The sequence below is a fragment of the Agrilus planipennis genome, unplaced genomic scaffold, assembly GCF_000699045.2.
Source record: "Agrilus planipennis isolate EAB-ADULT unplaced genomic scaffold, Apla_2.0 scaffold117, whole genome shotgun sequence".
NCBI lineage: Eukaryota > Metazoa > Arthropoda > Insecta > Coleoptera > Buprestidae > Agrilus > Agrilus planipennis.
Window position 1 is genome coordinate 422267 of NW_020438912.1, and position 19938 is coordinate 442204.

The window sequence follows — 19938 nt, forward strand, 5'->3', positions numbered from 1 at the left end:
ATACCTATAATACCTCTAGGTACAAGCGAGGTTGTTTCTTGTTTTTATCATCATACACAAAAATGTGGTAATATGCTAATGTTTTATTCATCATCATAATAAGGTCGTCAGTCCTAAGACTGGTTGGACACGCACCTCCACTCTTTCCTATCCTGAGCTAATCTTCGCATTTCTCCAAAACTAGAACATCCCACATCCTTAACTATTTGCGAACAGTAACCTAATCTAGGTCTACCTCTACCCCTCCTAACTCCCTTTTCTGTCTCTAATATGTCTCTGACTAGACCTTCATGCCTGAGAAGGTGTCCTACCAATCTCGCCTACTTTTTATTTACTTCCATAGAGTCCTCTGTTCTCCTATTCTTTATAATACCTCTTCATTTCTAACCTAATGTTCTATTAGTGTAAGTATATAAATGTAATAGAAAAAGGTGTAGTTGAGATAGCAAATGATAGGACATTTTGGAATTAGCTGACGATTAAAACGTCTAATGAAAAGCGATCTATTTAAAAGTGAGTAGTCAAAATTCGCCCCTAGATATAGGCTGTGGTCGTCCAGCGATATTTTCATTATAATGAACAATATTTATTTGTTGATTAAAAATGCTAGTTTACGTTTACGCTCACTTGAATGCAGAGACGTCTTTAATGCTGCATAAGCTGGTCAAGTCTGAACAAAAATAAGTTATTTTTCATTATCCTATTTGTGTATTAGACAGTCAGGCAGGCTTAATTTATTTATTGCTATTTAAGTAGGACACAGTTCTCAATATCTGCAACGTCAGCAAACAATGCTCCCATGCCTGTTTTTTAATACATATCTATAAATTTAAATTTCTTGCTTGTATATAATATAATAAAAGCTTTTTGAAATCGTTTTCTTAAACGATGTATTAGTTGCATGCAGATCGTTCAATTGCCCTGGTATCTTTTGGGTGTATTCCAACAAATAAAGGGTATTTTTGTATCATTTACAACGGCAATTCATTATAACTTAATAACATACAGAAAAACATTATTTTGTCGAGACTGTAGTCTTTTTGGCATGCATTTGTTACAGTAAGACTGAAATGAAATTCACAGTGAAATTTGTATTGCTATTTTTGGTTCCTTTTTAATTAAACAGAAATTAATGACACAAAACTTCCAACATTACCACAGTACTCAGGCCATCACGTGAAAACAGTTTCGTACTCAATAACTTCGAAATGGAAATACTTTTCGATATATTTGTTGATGGTTGGTGCTATTTCAGTCCAGTGTGCAGACCAGAGGGAATAACTCCGTTACATGAAAATATTTTATTCATATAACGCGTTTTATAATTTTAATAAACAATTTTACGACCCACAGGTACTATTCCCGTGTAAAATCCTTTATACTAATTACAAAAAAGTTCTTGTAAAATTTAGGAAAAGTATATAAATAGGGGGATATTTGGGCATCAAATCGTTAGAGATATGATATTTTTGGGTTTGTTTTGTAATTGAGTCTAATTCTAAGGATATCTAGAAAAATTGGGATAATAGATATTATAACCCACCTTTATAAAATTAATGGATCACCTCTTATCAACCAAAAAATATATAATTTATTCTTCTACTAATTTGTTTTTAAGTAATGGGGCGCTAAAGATTTTGAGCGGTTATTTTCGTGGAAATTGTTTCAAGTCCATTTTGGGCCGTCCGTCCCAAGAGGCTTGGAAACCTGTTAAAAATAGACCAGTATAAGATGTCTGTTGGCCTATGGAAGCATGGAACTCGCGCCGTTCAATGCCCATAAAATAAACACCGTCGAACTTGATAGATATTCCAGAAATAAACTTCATTAGCTTAACACGTCATGACTCATACGGCTACGTGGAGAGAGGCCAGTTGCACCCATTTTTTTTAACATTCAAATTAATTCGTACAAATCATTTTGTTTTCGCGTTTAACATCCTTCAAAACAACATAAAAACTACTGTAAATATAAGTTATGGTTAAAGTTATGTAATATTTTTTAAAGAACTGCAGAATATAGGTGCCATGATCGTTTATTTCTTCAACTTCCTACAAGCCATAAACACAAATTATGTGAATATTAAAAAATTATTTTATTACTAAAATTTGTGTACACTTATGGTTGGTTATTTTTTGATAAAACCGCCTTGTCGATTTTGTTAGCGAAGCTTTCCAATACATAAAATATCGTCGATGATTTTAAACGAGTCTTGACGTTTTCTGAAAATTTCTCGTTAGTTTGGAAATGGAAAATGTAAGGAAGAGATGGATGTCAGGCCGGAAAGGCACTCAAAACAAAAAGGAGGTGTGCTGACTCCTGGAATTGTTCTGATCCATGACAATCCTCGTCCTCACAGTGCTGGTGGAACGACTCTAGTCAATTTCAGCGAATTATTGATCAGAACAACTCCACGCGTAAGTATGCATCTTTTCCTGCTTTTCCCGATTTCAAACTAACGAGGAACTTCACATCAACATCCACGTATCTTTAAATTTCTTGACGACAACGTTAAGCTTCCGTAGGTACGACAAATACCTCAAATCGGCAATGCGATTATGTAGAAAAGTCACCATCATAACTGTACACAACATTTACTAACGAAAAATCACATGACTTTTATTTGTTTTGACCTTAAAAAAAAGACTCCATTTGTATTTATGAATTATGGACAAAACACATATTTACTGATTGTACTCGATATTTCATTAACGACCAATATTAAATGTATGGATTTTGAACCCTACTTGATTAAGGACACTTGTATAAAGTTTATTGGCCTTTCGAAAGGAGCATTAGGATAAATTAAAATCTTCCTCCCTGACGGCTACTATTGGGGAAAAGGTTAATAATGAGTCTGGTGATTGTTCTAAATCATCATAAGTATATCAATTTTGATTTTAAGTATAAATAAACGTAATTTTAGTGTAATTATGGTTTACAAAACTTACATATGTAAATATGAAAACGGATGAATATAGATTTGTGATTCTTAGCAACAAACAGCTGGGATTGTTAGAGAGTTTATTTATTGCAATTATTTAAAAAACTGCTTTTGTAAAACATTTTTATAAACCACAGTTTCATTTGCGATTTACTTCGGCTTTTATGATAACCATTTCACTATACTATTTACGTACGAGTATAAATGCGTGGTGCACGTCAATGTTCTGATCTACTTATGAACTACATACCCTGCAATTTGGTATTTAATACTAGAATTACTGATTATGCTTGCTTAATAACGCTGAATACTGCAACTGATACGTTACGTAAGCACACCTTTCTAATTGTAAGTAGATAAAATTCCAAGAAGAACTGCATTAATTTATACTAGGTTTTTTACATCACATAATTCGTATATAATTTGTTTGAAATTAATTATCAGAGAAATGATTTTAAAAAATCCCATACTTTTTAATTAAGCTACCTACTAAAAATTGTGTATTATATAATGCTGCATAAGCTGGTCAAGTCTGAACAAAAATAAGTTATTTTTCATTATCCTATTTGTGTATTAGACAGTCAGGCAGGCTTAATTTATTTATTGCTATTTAAGTAGGACACAGTTCTCAATATCTGCAACGTCAGCAAACAATGCTCCCATGCCTGNAACTGATACGTTACGTAAGCACACCTTTCTAATTGTAAGTAGATAAAATTCCAAGAAGAACTGCATTAATTTATACTAGGTTTTTTACATCACATAATTCGTATATAATTTGTTTGAAATTAATTATCAGAGAAATGATTTTAAAAAATCCCATACTTTTTAATTAAGCTAATACCTAGAAATTGTGTATTATATAACAAGATCAAATCCGTCTTATGTGACAGATAGCCAAAGGCTTTAAAATTTATTATCAACATTAAAAATACATTGGTACAAGCTTAACACAGGTCAAAAAAAATTTTCAGAAATATCAATTGAAAATTTTTAATTTTCAATTGGATGTCCTAAATAATATATAGTAATTGAAAATACAATAAAATAAACGTCAAGCAGAAAATTAAATTGTAAGGTCTAGATTAGCAATTTATAGAAACTAACAGACGCAAATTGCAATTTCGAAATTATTGGTTCTCATCACCAAACGTTCCACTCTCACAGGTAGTTCCAAGTAATCGTTTACAAACTGAAGATGCTGTATGTAAACTGGAGTAATAAATATCAAATTCGATTACAATTAACTTGTTAAAAAAATTATTTACATTACGTCTTTAAAGTAATTTTAAATGACACATTTTTTCAAGGGTTCCGAATGCTATTTAGAAGACATTACAGTATTTTCGATGTAGGTTTTCAGTTCACTGCTTTGTTTCGTAGATGGTCACCTATTTTTCTAACGGCCTAGCATTTATTTCGTAACTTGGACATCGTTTCACGTCCATTTTATATTTAATGTTGCCTCTTCTTCCGTGGAGGTTAAGGTCGCACCTATTCTTGGATCAGACAGATGCACCAAATACTTGAGACTTTTTGCTCATGTCAGCCAGAGTCTGTACGAGTGTGTGTGTGTTGTTTGTGACAACTTTAATAAGGATGTTCGGTTACGGCAACGCCAGCACGTGCTCCAAGTTTCAGAATCCGGATGTTATACGGATGATAGATAAGTTACTGTGCTATTATACGAACTACGCATCACATGGATCAAGAATGTTATGTACATACATATATTTGTCCTTAACATATGTATTTTTTTAACCGTAGTGTTGATGGATTTACTTCTTTAGTTTAATAGTCGAACTTTCTTATGTACGAGATTGCGTCAGATCTTTGGGGTTTCGACGAGTAAATAAACGACAAAAATTGGCTAAATCTTAGAATTTTAGTGTAGTAGGTCAGATCGAGATCCGGTTTTCTGCATTAGATTCGTGGGACCGTTTACATACTTAACAGATCAATGCATTTTCAAAAATGTGCTTGCTGTTGTCACCTCTCGTAGTTAAGTGGTCAAAACATTGGTGCGTCAAGCCAAAGGGCCCGGGTTCGATTCCCGACGGGGGTGTGACAACAGCAACAATTTTTCCCTCATTAATTTGAGGTAGTTTGTAGTGGATAAATAAAAAATCGAAAAAATGATTTCAAATTAATATTGCATATTAATCTACTATTAGTAACTAACAATGTCATAGGATTTCGGTCAGTAATGATAGAAATAAGTCTAATTTTGTTCCTCGGGGGTTATGAGGGTCGCTGAACATAAGTATGCAGTCGACGACCTCCGAAGTACTGCGGCCCAGGACGACCGTCATACACGTCGTCTCCAGGAGTTATGTTTTCAATTCACTAAAAATCAAGTGAAATTAATGTCTCGGGGGTTATGAGGGTCGCTGAACATAAGTATGCAGTCGACGACGGCGTTCGAGGTACCTAGGGCCCGGGGCGACCGTCATACACGTCGTCTCCAGGAGTTATGTTTTCAATTCACTAAAAATCAAGTGAAATTAATGTCTCTGGGGTTTTGAAAGTCGCTGAACATAAGTATGCAGTCGACGACGGCGTTCGAGGTACCTAGGGCCCGGGGCGACCGTCATACACGTCGTCTCCAGGAGTTGTTTTAAATTTATTAAAAATCAACTGAAATTAGTTATTCAGGGTTTAGGGGATGAAGACGACGTGTATGACGGTCGTCTTGGGCCGACTGCATAGTTCACGTTCGTCTTCAGCGACCGTCAAAACCTACCAGTAACAAAAAAATCCGACAAAATTTGAATTTCAGTTGTTTATTTCTTCGACTAGCTGTTTTTTTGGCGTCCCACTGGTTAGATACAATTATTTATTCATTACACATCAAAGAGAACACTTTTTGTTTTAATGTCGTTTAATATAAGATATGATTAGAAACCAATGAGTTGATTGACTTCGAAATCGCCCATACATTATATCTATCACTTTACGCATAATTTTAAATTTCATGGACATATTTTTACGTTGAATTCCCATTAGTAGCACATTCCTCCTATATGTTAAAATATAGTCGTTTTCTTAGTAAGGCGCATACCTAATATGATACTTCTAATTACGGAAAATTAAGTTATTGTCAGTGATTTGATACAGTAATGTCATAGCATAGGTTGGGAGGTATGTTGACATACCGACTACACATACCGAATGTGAACCTTTGCATTCCAAAGACAGTTGGCATTGATTCATTCATTGACGACGGGTGAGTCCCAAGTGTTCGAGAAACAATTGATTACAAATACCAAATTGATTATGTTTGATCCGACATCATGCAGCTGTGTTTGACGTTGTTACTAATACAAAATGTACACTACGTTCCTTTATGGCTGATACCGTTCTGGAATAATAAAAAAAGTTCTACAGTTGCCGAACACTCACACTCATACCTACATGCAAGCCTATATGCAGTTTTGTCACGAGTTATTGCAGTGAATCAAGAATTTTTAAGCGATGACGAATCGACAAAGACATATGTACATATTCTTTTTTAAATAGGAGAAACCTTCAAATTGTTTTTGGAGAATTTAAATCAAAATCGAAATATAGAAAATCTAATTAACGAACTGATAGTTTAATGTGTCTCTGACTAGACCTTTATGCCTGAGAAGGTGTCCTACTAACTTATCTCGCCTATTTCTTATTGACTTCCATAAAGTCCTCTATTCTGCTATTCTTTCTAATACCTCTTCACTTCTAACCTTCCTTATCCACGGTATCCTCATCATTTGCTTGTTTCACACCAATTTCGAACGCTCTCAACCTCTTTTTCGCCGCGCCCACCGTCTATGTTTCGCACCCGTTACAACACCGCGTTCTAAACATCCACCTTTAACATTCTTTTTTTAATTTCTAAAATAACCGTTCGCGAGCATAGAAGTGATTCTTTTTATTGAAAGCGACTCGACCCTGCGCTATCCTCTGTTTTACATCCCTACTACTCCTTATGTCCTGACTTATCTGACTTCCTAGATATCTAAAATCAGCCACTTTTTCTAATTTTTTGTTTTCTATCTTTATATTCGCTCTATCCCTGCTTTTTCTTCTTTTGCACACCAGTATATTTGTTTTAATTTTATTTTATTTACATACAATACTGTTTTGTCAATACCGTTTCCATTTTATTCAAAGCTATCTCTCCTCCTTGCTAGATGCTAATACATCATCTGACTTCATACAAATCGATAATTAGTTCAAAACATTGTGGTGAATTTAATCCTGAATAGAGTGCAAATGGAAAGTAACTTTTACTATTTGGTATTCATTAGTTATTTTGTGTAGGATAATAAAACTTTTTGGAAATCATAATTCGCTGGTTCAGTAAGAAGTTAAAAGAAAATTTAAGTTTCCTTTTCCTAATGTAAAGTTTAATTATTCATAACCACAAGCGTATCGTCGTAATAATAAAGTTCTTATTTAAATTGCAAATAACTAATTTGATTTCACAGTCTTTTATAAATCCAGTTAAGTTATTTAACGTAAAAGCGTGAGATTCTCTACGGATTTACAGCGTGAATTCGTTTTATTTCATGAAAATTAAAGATTAAAGTAACAGCATCATTGTCGTTACAAGTAAATTTTTCGAGACGAAAGATTAATTTTGTCAAAAGAATTAATGAAACCTTGTAAAACTTTCTCAACATTCAATTACAGAGCTTTTGAATAAAATTATTACTTGTAACGCTCTAGCGTCGTCGTCTAGAAACTAAAATGTTCGAAAGTAATTTCCTGTACGCCTTTTTTTTGTGCTCATAATATGTGAGTAAACAAAGTCACTTTACAAATATGGTGATGCATGCTTTAACGCGGTAGAATTTTTATTTCACAGTTAAACCGAAATTCTAAAACATGCAAGACAAGAGGTTATAGATCGTATCTTTAGCTAGTTAGTCACATTTACGAGATGGGGAAAGTCCCGGAGGATTATAGACAGAACGTGGTAGTAACCATATTTAGAAAGGCACGTACAGGTGCGGGACATTTAGAACAATTAGTTTAGCTTCTCATGCGTCAAAAATTGTACAGAGGAGGATAGAAAAAAGTGCGGAAGAACTATGAGGGAGAAAATCAATTTGGCTTTAGAAGAAGTAGAGGAACGCAGGAGGCCATTCTAGCTTTATGGGTAACGATAGAGAAAACGATAGAAAAAGGAAAGAGTGCGTACATAGGATTTGTAGATTTAGAAAAAGCTTTTGGCAAGATGTTAAATATACTTAAAATGTAGGGAGCTGGAGGTGCAATGTAGAGAAGTAAATATTAGAAAGGCAGTTAGACAGGGATGCACATTGTCACCGCTACTTTTTAATCGATATATCGAAGACGCGATCAACATCATTAAAAACGGTAAGACTGCAGGGATAGATATATGAAGGTGAAAGATTACTATGCTTTGATTTACAGATGATATAGCAGTATAAGCATCCAGCACGGAGGAATTAGAGATAGCTTTAAATAAAATGGAAACGGTATTCACAAAATAGTATTGTATGAAAAGAAATCAAAGTAAAACAAACATACTGGTGTGCAAAAGAAGAAAAAGTAAGGATAGAGTGAATATAAAGGTAGGAGACAAAAAATTGGAAAAAGTGGCTGATTTTACATATCTAGGAAGTCAGATAAGTCAGGACGGAAGGAGCAGTAGGGATTTAAATCAGAGGATAGCGCAGGGTCGAGTCGCCTTCAATTAAAGGAAGTCACTTCTATGCTCACAAACGGTTAATTTAGAAATTCGATAAAGGTTGTTTAAGGTGTATGTTTGGAGAACGGCGCTGTACGGGTGCGAAACATGGACAGTAGGGCGCGGCGAAAAAGAAAAGGTTAGAAGCGTTCGAAATGCGGTGTTACAGGCGAATGATGGGGATACCGTGGATAAAGAAAGTTTAGAAAAATGAAGACGTATTAGAAAGTCCAAAAAAAAACTACCTTTTATTTGTGTGTAACGCCTTATAGTGTAGATTTTGAGTTTCAAAATTGTAGCTGATGCTAAATTTTACGTAACGGTTTCAAACGCAATCAATATTTAGCACCAGTATTTTCAGACGGATAAATAAACAAACAACGGCGAAATGTAATTACAATACGAGTTGTAACACGAAGCAATCAATTAAAATAACTATTCAGCACCACACGTGGTGAAGATCATCACTTTGATACTTCACACAAACGTTATTTAATCGGTAGGTATCTCTTAAATTGACTGGCAGCATACACTTTCGAAAGTTCAATGTCCAATTATTTTTATGTCAGGTTACGTAAAAAAGGGGGAAGTAATTTTACTTTACAGTCCCAGAAGCAATATTAAATTTGCATTTACTGCTTTAATGAATAATAAAATAACTTTTTTAATGGTCCATTTTTATTAGTATGACATATTCAACTTTGATTGCTTCATAATTAATAGAACGATTTATGTATCTCGTAAACAATTTCGATAGGAATAGACAACTAGGGTTGCCGTTTGTCTCTCATAAATGATGTCCTCATTGTAACCGTTCGATTTTGTTATGAAGAAAATCCATGTGAAATCTAAACAATATTCTCATTAATTGAAAACAAAATGGATTTTAAAAATTAATAGCTAATGATATCAAATTCGCAAAGTCGCATTTCTACGATAATTTCAATAATTTCTCATGATTCTCAGTAAATCCTGGCATTTCTGAATAAATCTATTTAATTCTATAATATAGACACAANTAAATAAATAGTTTTTTGTCGTTATCAGTATAAGAAGTTAATTTTGTTAAACCCACGAACATTACAAAAGCCATTAAAGTGGGTTTTTCAAATAAGTAGTATTCTTTGAAAATAGTCGATCAAATAGAGCAATTGTAATTGTAGGCATTTACAATAGATAGGTCAGACATTTATTCAAGTTATTAAAAATTAGAATCAATTAACTTTATTTAAAAATCACAAATGTCAAATCTATTTACGTGAGAGAGTACAATTTGATATCTCGGGGTTCACCATCCGTTTTAGTTGGAAGGGAATTATAATTCCCTTAAGATTGCATTTAATTTGGTTAGATCAAAAGCCAGTTAGTAAAGTGGCTCTCACCGAAATCGCTGTGTACGGTACAGATGGCAGTGTGCGCAGGACATAGGTCGGCAGCAGCAGGATGAGGCCCTCCACCGCCACTTCCTGGAACGGGGTAGAAATGACTTTCGGGATAATATTCCCCGTAAGACGGCGGACATCCGTACATGTCATGCTGCGACTCCTGGGCAACGCTCTGACTAGCCACCATTCCACCTCCGAACCCGTGAACAACGTGGTGATGGTGATGGTCAGGATGTCGAAGCCGAACGCGGCCCGCGGCACGTCGAGACACTTTCACGGTGCACTAACTTTCAACAAACACACGCAGCAACACCACCAAACGACCCTCTTCCTCACCGGTCCATCGAGGGTGTTTTGGATTCGATTTCTTTTATTCACGCTGTCAAATGCGCGAATATCACCAAAAATAATAGTCACGCACTAACCTGGTGACACAGGAAAACGCGGAAATTCCGAATAAATATACAACACTTGGTTTGTAAAACGTGGTCGTTTTCACTTTGTTTTTACTAATAAAAACAAGGATGTTTTCTCGTCGAATTGCTTCCAAAAATTTAAGACTGGTCTGTAAGAAAAATAAACGTTTTTTTTTTAATGCAGACACGTATTTATAAAATAATAATGAAGAAGACCTTGTGTGCTAATCTCTAATTCAAGACCATTTGGTAACCTGTTTCGTTTAGAGAACATTGATGAGTAAGATATCAAGTGCCGCAATTTTAGCAGTAAATTTTCTTCTTGAATAAATATTTATTACAATAAATTTATATTGGTTATGCTTTGGTTTGCCTACTTACGACAACTTCTTTGATTCTGTGTAAACCATCAAATTAATATGACCTCAAGTTAATGCTTTAACGCTTGCCACCATACACATACAGGAAGTATTCTACGTTGTAACTTTTAAACTTTAACTATAAGATTGTACAGCTTTAAATAATTTTCATTTATTACTGAAGCTTCAACTTTTACTTGTGTCTCTTATACGGGGAGAGGAGTAAGTTTTCGTCTATTCAAATATTTATGTCTCTCTACTAACGTCACAAACTTCCCTCCTAACTTTGCGATCGTTTGTATGTGTCAAGTTGTTTACTAGTTTCGTTAGAAAACTTGTGTTTTCAACGGAATACAAGTTTGTCAAATGTCAGCCTATTTTACTGCAGAAGTCTCTAGATAATGACACCAATTACTAATCTGTGTACCTTGTAGGGACAATGAGAAACAGTAAGTTGCAGAATCATGGAACGTTCAGCAAAATGTGATAAACTGTACTACTGATACATTAGGGGAGACCGGGGATGGTTGACTAGTTTTTTACTGAATAGTTCATATTTTTTGTGTCTTAATGTATATAGACAGAAAAGCATGTTAATTGATAGAAAATCTATTAACCTAATAAAAATATGTAATATTTAGTTCTTAGTTTAGTATAATAGTGATGATTTAATGCATTTTACAAAATATTAAATCTTAGTCAATCTACCCCTGGCCCGGGGTAGGTAGACCATATGCCCGGGGTAAGTTGACTCATGTACCAGTAAGAGTCAAATCATGAGAAGGAGGAAAATAATTAAACATTTTTTTAAAATAATTAAACCTTTTGTTAAAAAATAAACTGGCTAAAGTTTCCTCTTCTAGATTAGTAAAAATTTGTCAATTTTTTATATATTCCACTGTGTCCAGGGTTAATTCTGCTCTCGTCAATTTCGGATTCTGTTCTAATTTTTCTTTTAATTTGGCCACGTAACGATTTAAAAGTCCAATAAAAAGTTAATTTACGTGTTGTTTTCAACTACATATTTCATTGGGGTTGGTTGAATAATTATTCAACCAGCCCCGAAAAAAATTGGTCTACCAACCCCAGACGCCATTTTTAATTTTGATCGCATGGCTAGCCTAAACACTGCCGTTGACTTGAAAAATAAGATATGAAATATGATAAATGTGCCCTCATTAAACGCTAGGACTAATAGAAAAATGATTTACATAAAACGAGTAGGCATCAGATCAAAAAATACAATATATCAAAATATTACTTATGTGATTGAAATATGAAAAACATGTCACTTCGAAAACAACGCACGACCGCGATGTAGCGCTTCAGACAACTGAGCGAGACGCGAAATGTAATGCTTGGCTATGATCAGATGACATAGTTCATACACTGTCGACGAGTTTTCGGTAGTTAGTCTACCTACCCCTATAGTCAACCATCCCCGGTCTCCCCTACTAGCAACTTTATTTCATTAATTACAGTAGAGTCTCGATATAGTGAACATACCATATTATCCGCTCCGGTGGACAAAAATATTACATTAAGCTCTAAATGTCCAAATAATGAATAAACTGAACTTAAAAGTGATAATTAACGGAAAAGGAAGCTAAATCTAATGAGATTTCCAGAAATCGGCACTTCACTATTCCCTACCCTGACCTAATCTTCGCATTTTCCTAAAACTAGAACATTCCATTAGAATTGTTTGTGAGTATAAATTTAATCTAGGTCTACCTCTACTCTTTTTACTCCTACATACATATATACATACATACATAACTAATGGAAAATATTGTTTTCTCAATTTCGTTTTCCTTAAAGCTAAAAAACTGTATTTTTTATGAGACCAACAAATTTTCTCTACTCCAACTGAAAATTGAAACGGCACAGTTTCCATAATAATCTCGGGTATCTCGGAAAACAGGGCCCTAATTCACTTGCCTACACGTTTCACCCACATTTACAAGCTAATTCTATATCAACCCCCAGAAAAACCCACGTTCTCTCCCTCTCTCTTTTTTTTTTTTCTATGTACTATCGGTCAATAACAAAGCACCACTTCGAGATATCAGGTTTTAAGTCTTCTGACTATTGTAAAGCTGTTAAAAAATTAAAACAGATGAGTGTATGATAATAACTACGAAATAAAAGGTATAAATATCACAGAATGATAATGAAAGCCCTGTTTGAAAACGCAGGGATTTAATTTAAACCTAATCAATCCCGAATCATCATCTTAATCATTAAATCAAATCCATAAGGTTTTCAATTAAAAATGTAGCTGTATATGAAAAAAAGAACCACTTTCAAGTCGCTCAAAAATCTTTTCTTTTAATCATCAAAATCAATTTTAATCGATTTTAATTCCTTTCGTACCACTCTTCGTATTTCCACTTAATTTAGTAATTAACTACAATAATTACTCGCATAGAAACTTGTTATTTCCGTAACATTGACGACGAACTGTGAAAGGATTTTTGTGAAAGAACACAAGGTACCGGCCTACTGAACTTCACGATTCACCTTTAAAAAACTGAGTCATAGTTCACAATTTCCAGTTACAGTAGGCGTGCTTAATAGTTTCACATTCCGTACACTTTTAAATGTTTGGCCGGAGCTAGCTAATCAATGCCACGGGTTTACCAGAATACCAGGAAACATTTTATTCAGGATTTTATACATTTTATTTAATGTATAGGTACATACAAAACGAAACATGTTTTCATTTTTTTTTTGGCGTAATTTTTAATGCGCTATTGGTAGAGGTAGTTTAGAATCTCGTGGGCCACGACCTTGAATTGCGCAGTTCATTGTTTTTTATTTCTCACTAATTGTAAAACCATTGGCTGTGTAACCATCACCCTTTACACGGTCAACGGTTGGGTTAGTGTTTTTGAAGTCAGCAATATTAATGTAATAATGCCTGCCTCTCGCGCATTTCGCGGCCCAGGATATTTTAAAATACCTCTATTTATTTGATATCATGCATAACAAATAACTTCTGTATTTCCTTCATCTATAACTTGAAGTAGTTTCTAACTGGAACATTGTTTTGTTGTCTTGACATACCTTTTGTTTTATATTATTTACCCCAAATCCTTTAATTCAAATTTCTGCATTTCCCTTACTCAAGATTCGAATGTGGTTTTCATTGTACATTAGAAATTGTCTTTTTATTTCGAATTTTCATTAATTTGTTTCAACGCTTAATATTATGTTATGAAAAGAAAAAAGAAAAGACAACCCGAACAAAATATGTACTTACATTGTCTGACATTTATTAAATAAACTTGTGTATTTTTCCTCGAATTTGTTTATGTGTTTTACAACACATTAATTGTGTAGACACTCGTGTAGTTTTTTAATTAAGTGGAAAATCCACGAGTCGATTCTTTACAATCGAGAAAAATACTTTAGTAGACATACATTTGTATTTATTAAAGGTTATTTAAATATTCGTATTTATTCATTGGACAGTCAGTGAAATAGTACGGTAATTATTATCATATAATAATTACCATCTATTAACATTTTTAAGAATTAATTGTACTGCTGGCATTTAAAGTATGATAAAATTATAGTTATAGAAAAATTAAATAGGTACTAGATGTTGTCCTGGTGTCTCAAACAGATAAGCAGGGGCCAATTTCAGTTACATTCAGAAAAACAAGTCAGCACAGCTTATCAACGGATGCCTCATGCGACATGAATGGGTAGTAGTATCATGCAGGATGCGAAGATAAATAATTTTATTACATAATTTTTTAATGGGGCAGATAACAAGGCGTTATGAACGGTTCGCAGACCATACCCGCCTCCTTAATCAGATGGAATGTGTCGTTATAAAATTGAAAATTTTATATATATATTTTTATTTATAAGTCGTTTGTACGAAATGGTTTAAAATGAGTGAAAGTGTTGATGCAGTAGATATTAGAAAACGATGAATAAAAGTCTAACAATTTTAGGATTAGATTACAGTTTTAAGATTTATCTACCGCAGTATCTCAAATAAATCCCGAGTCTTTTGAAACCGTTTGACGTCAGAAACATAAAATTTGGTAAACAAGATCATATCAGTCTATTCTCCAATATAAGGAAATTCTACATTTAGACTTTGGATACATCTTTGGAAAGAGTTAGATAAAGTTCAGAAATGCATTTCATAAATTTTTACTTGGGAAATTTCTTAATGTGCTGAACAGGAAGACCGCAGTGAAGATTTCGGGTTTTAATGTTGCTCGAGATCGGTTTATTTGGACATTCTTATCATCATCGTAAGGCCGTCAGTCTTAAGGGTTATTTCCCTAAAACAAGAACATCCCACATCCTTAACTACTTCTGAACAGTAATCTTAGTTCGTAAACGATTATTAAGTGTGTATGTTTGTACATATGGTGGACGTTGCGGAAATGTGAAAGTGAGAAATATTGATATGTGAAGTTCTAGGAGGAACTTGAAAATATCATTATTAGAAAAGGTTAGAAATGAAGGGGTATTTGAATGAGTAGAACATAAGGCGTTATGGAAGACAATAAGAAACAGGGATAGGTAGGTAGAATACCTCAGGCTACCTAGAGACATATTAGTTCTGGATTAGATTATTGTTCGTCAAAATAGGGAAAACTGGAGGTGCGTGTCCAACCATTTTTCGAATTGAAGACCTCACGATGATGATGATGATGATAATAATCGATTCACAGTACATTCTACATGTTATCAAATGAAATGCAAGTGTTATAACTATAATTTTTACCTTCCCTTTCTCTGTATGTGAAAAATCGAACAAGATATGCTAGTGTGTTCCATTGTAGTCTGTAAATAATTTCTGTTGCATGTAGGTATCTTGATGTTTCTTTCCGGTTTCGCAAGAAAAACAGTTTCCCCTGTTTCCGGTTTCGTGCAGACGAACGACGTCGTTGTTTCTTTGAAAAGTACAAAGGTCACGGGTGAGTTTACTGCATAATAACCGCCTACTTTTACTACCAAATAAATTGCACTACGTTTATTATCGTCGAAAATCTACGTGAACAAATTACGACAGAGTAATGCCAAAGCTAATTGGTTTCAATCACTAAGCACTATTCTACGTATGGCAAACAATATTCACTAAGGATACTACTGAATTTTGACACAGTTACCGCCGTTTTATATACTTATTTGATTGGAACTCGGTTTTTATTGGGTAATTAATGGCTAAAATTAAAACAGTTAAGCTGTTAAGTAATACTGCGAGTCACTCTCGTGATATTATTATTAAATCTAGAGAAAATTGGTTTCAATCTATCCACGAGGTACATTTTTAATATGCATCAGAATGAAGATGACCAAAATCTAAGGAGTATCTATTCGGCTAGTTGGTTAGGTGGAAGAAGGTCATTAAATCAAAATATAAATTCGGTCGTTCTGTACAAATCGAATTTTTTGTAAACTCACATAAATCTGAAAATAGGATAGAAGCATTTGAAATGTGGTGTTATAGGCGAATGATGAGAATACCGTAGATAGAGAAGGTTAGAAATTAAAAGGTATCCGAAAGAATAGTAGAACAGAGGACTCTACGGTTGTCAACAAGAAATAGGCAAGATAGGTTAGTAGGGTACCTTCTCCGGCTTGAAAGACTAGTCAAAGACATATTAAAAGCAGAAACAGGAGTTAACAGGAGTAGAGGTAGATAAATAGTTAAGAATGTGGGATGTTCTAGTTTTAGGGAAACACGACGCTCAGCTTAGGGTAGGAAACAGTGGGGTTAATGTCCAATCAGGCTTAGAATTGACGATCTTATGATAATGAAACGGTACAAAATCCTTTCGGCCAATAAATCGGCTGAATTTACAATCGCTGGATATCGATTCAATCTTAAGCAAAATTGCCTCATGTATAAATGATAATGAAAGATAATTTCAAATTTAAACCGCCTTGAAAAATTAATAGTACCTACTTACGAAAGGTTATCCCGATGTTTCGACTGACATGTTTACTTAAATAAAGCAGGATTTGTTGAAAAGTAAAAATTCTGATAAAAGTTCAAAAAGAACCGAGAGCGGCACAGCACTTTTCCTGAAACATTTTCATTACTGTTCACTGTGTACTTCTAAGATTGCATACATATTTTCTTTGGAAATTGCGCGTTAGAACAACGATGTCGAAGAAATAATCGGTATTTATTTTTTGTTGATATACAATAGATTACCGCTAAAACTTCGCCGAAAAGTCAATCTTGCGATCGACTAACATCTTGACCTTTCACGTTTGCCATCACGTGACAAGATGGTAATTGATTACTTTGAAAAATCACCACAACAATCTAAATTAACCAATTTTATTAATGAGCGTATTCAATTCATGCGGCAAAACTGCTGAGATTCCTCAATTTTTTATCCATAGTCTATCATGGTTTAACGTATAAATGCGCAATTAAAAGCCGAGGTCGATTGAACTATGTGAGTATGTGTAACGGAAATATACTAATAATTGTCTTCTCTTAACTCCTAACGTTTCGCTAGTATGAGTGGCGAATCCAGTATCAGAGATGGAAGGACCTCTGAAGAAGTTCGCCACTCGTGGTAGTCGAAACGTTAAGAAAGCAACTCCAACCGACGACCGCCATTAGATCCGAATCAGGACAGCATCAGTTCACCTACTGGCCGCGAATATCTTATTTTTTCAAATCGGAATAGGAAATCTTTCTTACTCCTGAACATTTTTAGTTGTTAAAAACAAGAAATGTCAAAATTATCTTTAAAATATCAAGATTTCTAACTTTTACTTCACTTGTACGGTTTGTCTGCCCTTAACAACAGTATTCCTGTAGTTTTCAAATTTTACTTTTCTTGTTGTTTACTCTTAACGTAATAGTTCCTCTTTCAGTTTCATTTTACTTTTTCTTAATTAATAGTCTGGTTTCCTGTATCTTTAGTTGAAGTTATTCCAAACTTCACGCTTTTACTTAATTACTCTTGCAAGTAGTTATCATTCTGTGTGCATTTCACATCCTTACGCCAATTGCCCTTGTCAGCCATTTTCCCAAAATTCCTAGTATTCCTTCTACTAATGCCCAACCGAAGGCTCAAGAACTGGCTACCTTACTCTTTACATTTCCTCTAAATTTTGAACTTTTTAAAATCCTTCCAACTAAAAATATGATTTCATTCATTTCATTACACCGTACATCCGTCTAAAAATGTGGACTACACATATTCTTTTATAAATAAGAAAGTAAAGCCGAATAAACGCCCTAATAAATTTAGAATAAATTGAGTTTCATGGTGGTGCAGATTCTATAGGGACAACTCTGTTGTATTTTGTGCGTGTCCGAATTTGCGTGTACTTTACATCATTTATCTATTTAGGCGATCTCGACGATTATGTCGGCATGACATTTGCTATTATTATTGTCGCTGATTATAATCTCCAAGTAGGTTGATGAAATCTAGTCGGCACGGATGACTTAGCCGGGATAGAATGGGAACTGTATATCTAAGTGTATTGTTCTTCTTAAAAGTACCTACTAATTAAGGAGCCCGTATACTTAACTTAACAGTGTTACAATTTTCGCAACTTAATTGTTCTTATTCATCAACACTTTTAGTTTTCGAAATAGAAATTTCTTTTGAGAAAAGTGCCCACCAACGTTTTAATATTTTTCCATAAATTCTAAGAAAATTTTAATTGGAACTTAATTGCTGTAAGTGAAAACGGATTTCGAAGAAAATTTTATGTAAAAAAAATTTGTGCTTCTTACGTTATCTTTCAAGGATTTCCGAGAGTATTGCAACAAAAATACGAAAACGAGACAGTGCCTATGTTTTGCAGAAAGGCTAAAGTGAAGATTCCGGGTTTTCTGGTTTTGAAAAGTTTATAAATTAACGCCTTAGATCAACGTTTTGTAGTAAAGTTTGTTATTCTTAATATACTCTATATATATATGTACATTAATATCGGGAACAAAAATCGTTGGAGCATTAAATATTTGCACAGATAAATCATTTGAAGCAGTTGTTACGATGTACTGTCCTAGATCGAGCCGATGTTCGTAGAGAGAATGCAAAATGAACAACTAGGATGTAACTTTCTATGACCTTTAGATAATTGTCGAACGTCGTCATTCCGTTTGATGGCAGAGCAATGACGCGCATTTAAATCTTCTTCGAAGAATGCAAGATATCGAGTAAGAAGGATTATTTATTCACATAGGTGTACCATCTTAGATAGTGACTATTTAGAGAAATCTAATCTATGAAGTACACTAATACCAGTGGCGTAACTAGTGTTAGTGGCGCCCCATTCCTCTGCCAAAAAATGCTTAAATATATAGGGTGTCCCAGTTATAAAAATTAATGCTTATACCACAGATTCCTACGGACATTTGGAACATAAAATGTTATAACACTTGATTTTTGAAACAAAATAAAAAATTATAAAATTATAACAGTTTTGATGCCGGCCCTGCACAATTGCAAATTAATTACGATTGCCAGCTGATCGTAGAAAAATTCACCTTCAGTAGGTCGGAATCAGCTGCTTTTTGGGGTGATGTTATTGTTTATGTTTGGTATTAAGTTACGGATCAGCGGAAGAAAATGCACTCGCGTTAAGGTCCATTAGATGACTGAACATGTTAGAAAAACTACGTACCTATCACAATCGAAAATCCCATGATCGTAAACTGAAGTGGACCTAATGTAGCCCATGACGTCGAGTATTATGTTATTTTAAATAGAAAAGAAATTTTAACGACTACGGAATAGTTAGAAGCGGAGCACAAACAACCCTCACCACCCAGCGTTTGGTATAGGTTTGTAAGATAACGTACTAGTGTACGAAAACAAATGTATGTGTTATGGTTGTAAAAGTTGAGACAAGATGCAAACCTACTTTGACCATTCATATCTGTTAAACGTTAGTTTTGCCTGGCAGGGCTCATTAACCCCACGTGGAGTAATACAAGGATGTGTCCAAAAGGACCAAATTGGTTATTTTGTTTTCATTAAATATAAAAAGCTAAATATTGATATAACCTCGTATAATTACACTGCTGGAAGTGACTGGAATAAATACACATAATGTCGTAGTTTCTAACAGGTTGTTCAGTTTGCTTTGGATTGTTGTGGAATTTACTTGTTTGTTAGTGTTA

At 34.1% G+C, this 19938-nt stretch overlaps 1 protein-coding gene and 1 long non-coding RNA gene across 6 annotated transcripts in view; one reads left to right on the forward strand and one right to left on the reverse strand.

Annotated features, from left to right (window-relative positions):
• Window positions 1–19938, reverse strand: part of LOC108737491 (fibronectin type-III domain-containing protein 3A) — a 147167-nt gene that overhangs the window by 42648 nt on the left and 84581 nt on the right. Inside the window, exon 2 of one of the 5 annotated variants that reach the window (XM_018470357.1) lies at window positions 10025–10592. The exons of the other annotated variants lie outside the window; for them this stretch is intronic. Coding sequence (XP_018325859.1) covers window positions 10025–10214 — 190 coding nt within the window. The 5' untranslated portion in view covers window positions 10215–10592. The remainder of the gene's footprint in view (window positions 1–10024; window positions 10593–19938) is intronic. 5 annotated transcript variants of the gene reach the window in all.
• The window catches only part of LOC108737494, a 131417-nt gene that overhangs the window by 3857 nt on the left and 107622 nt on the right, over window positions 1–19938 (forward strand). The gene's annotated exons all lie outside the window — the stretch shown is intronic.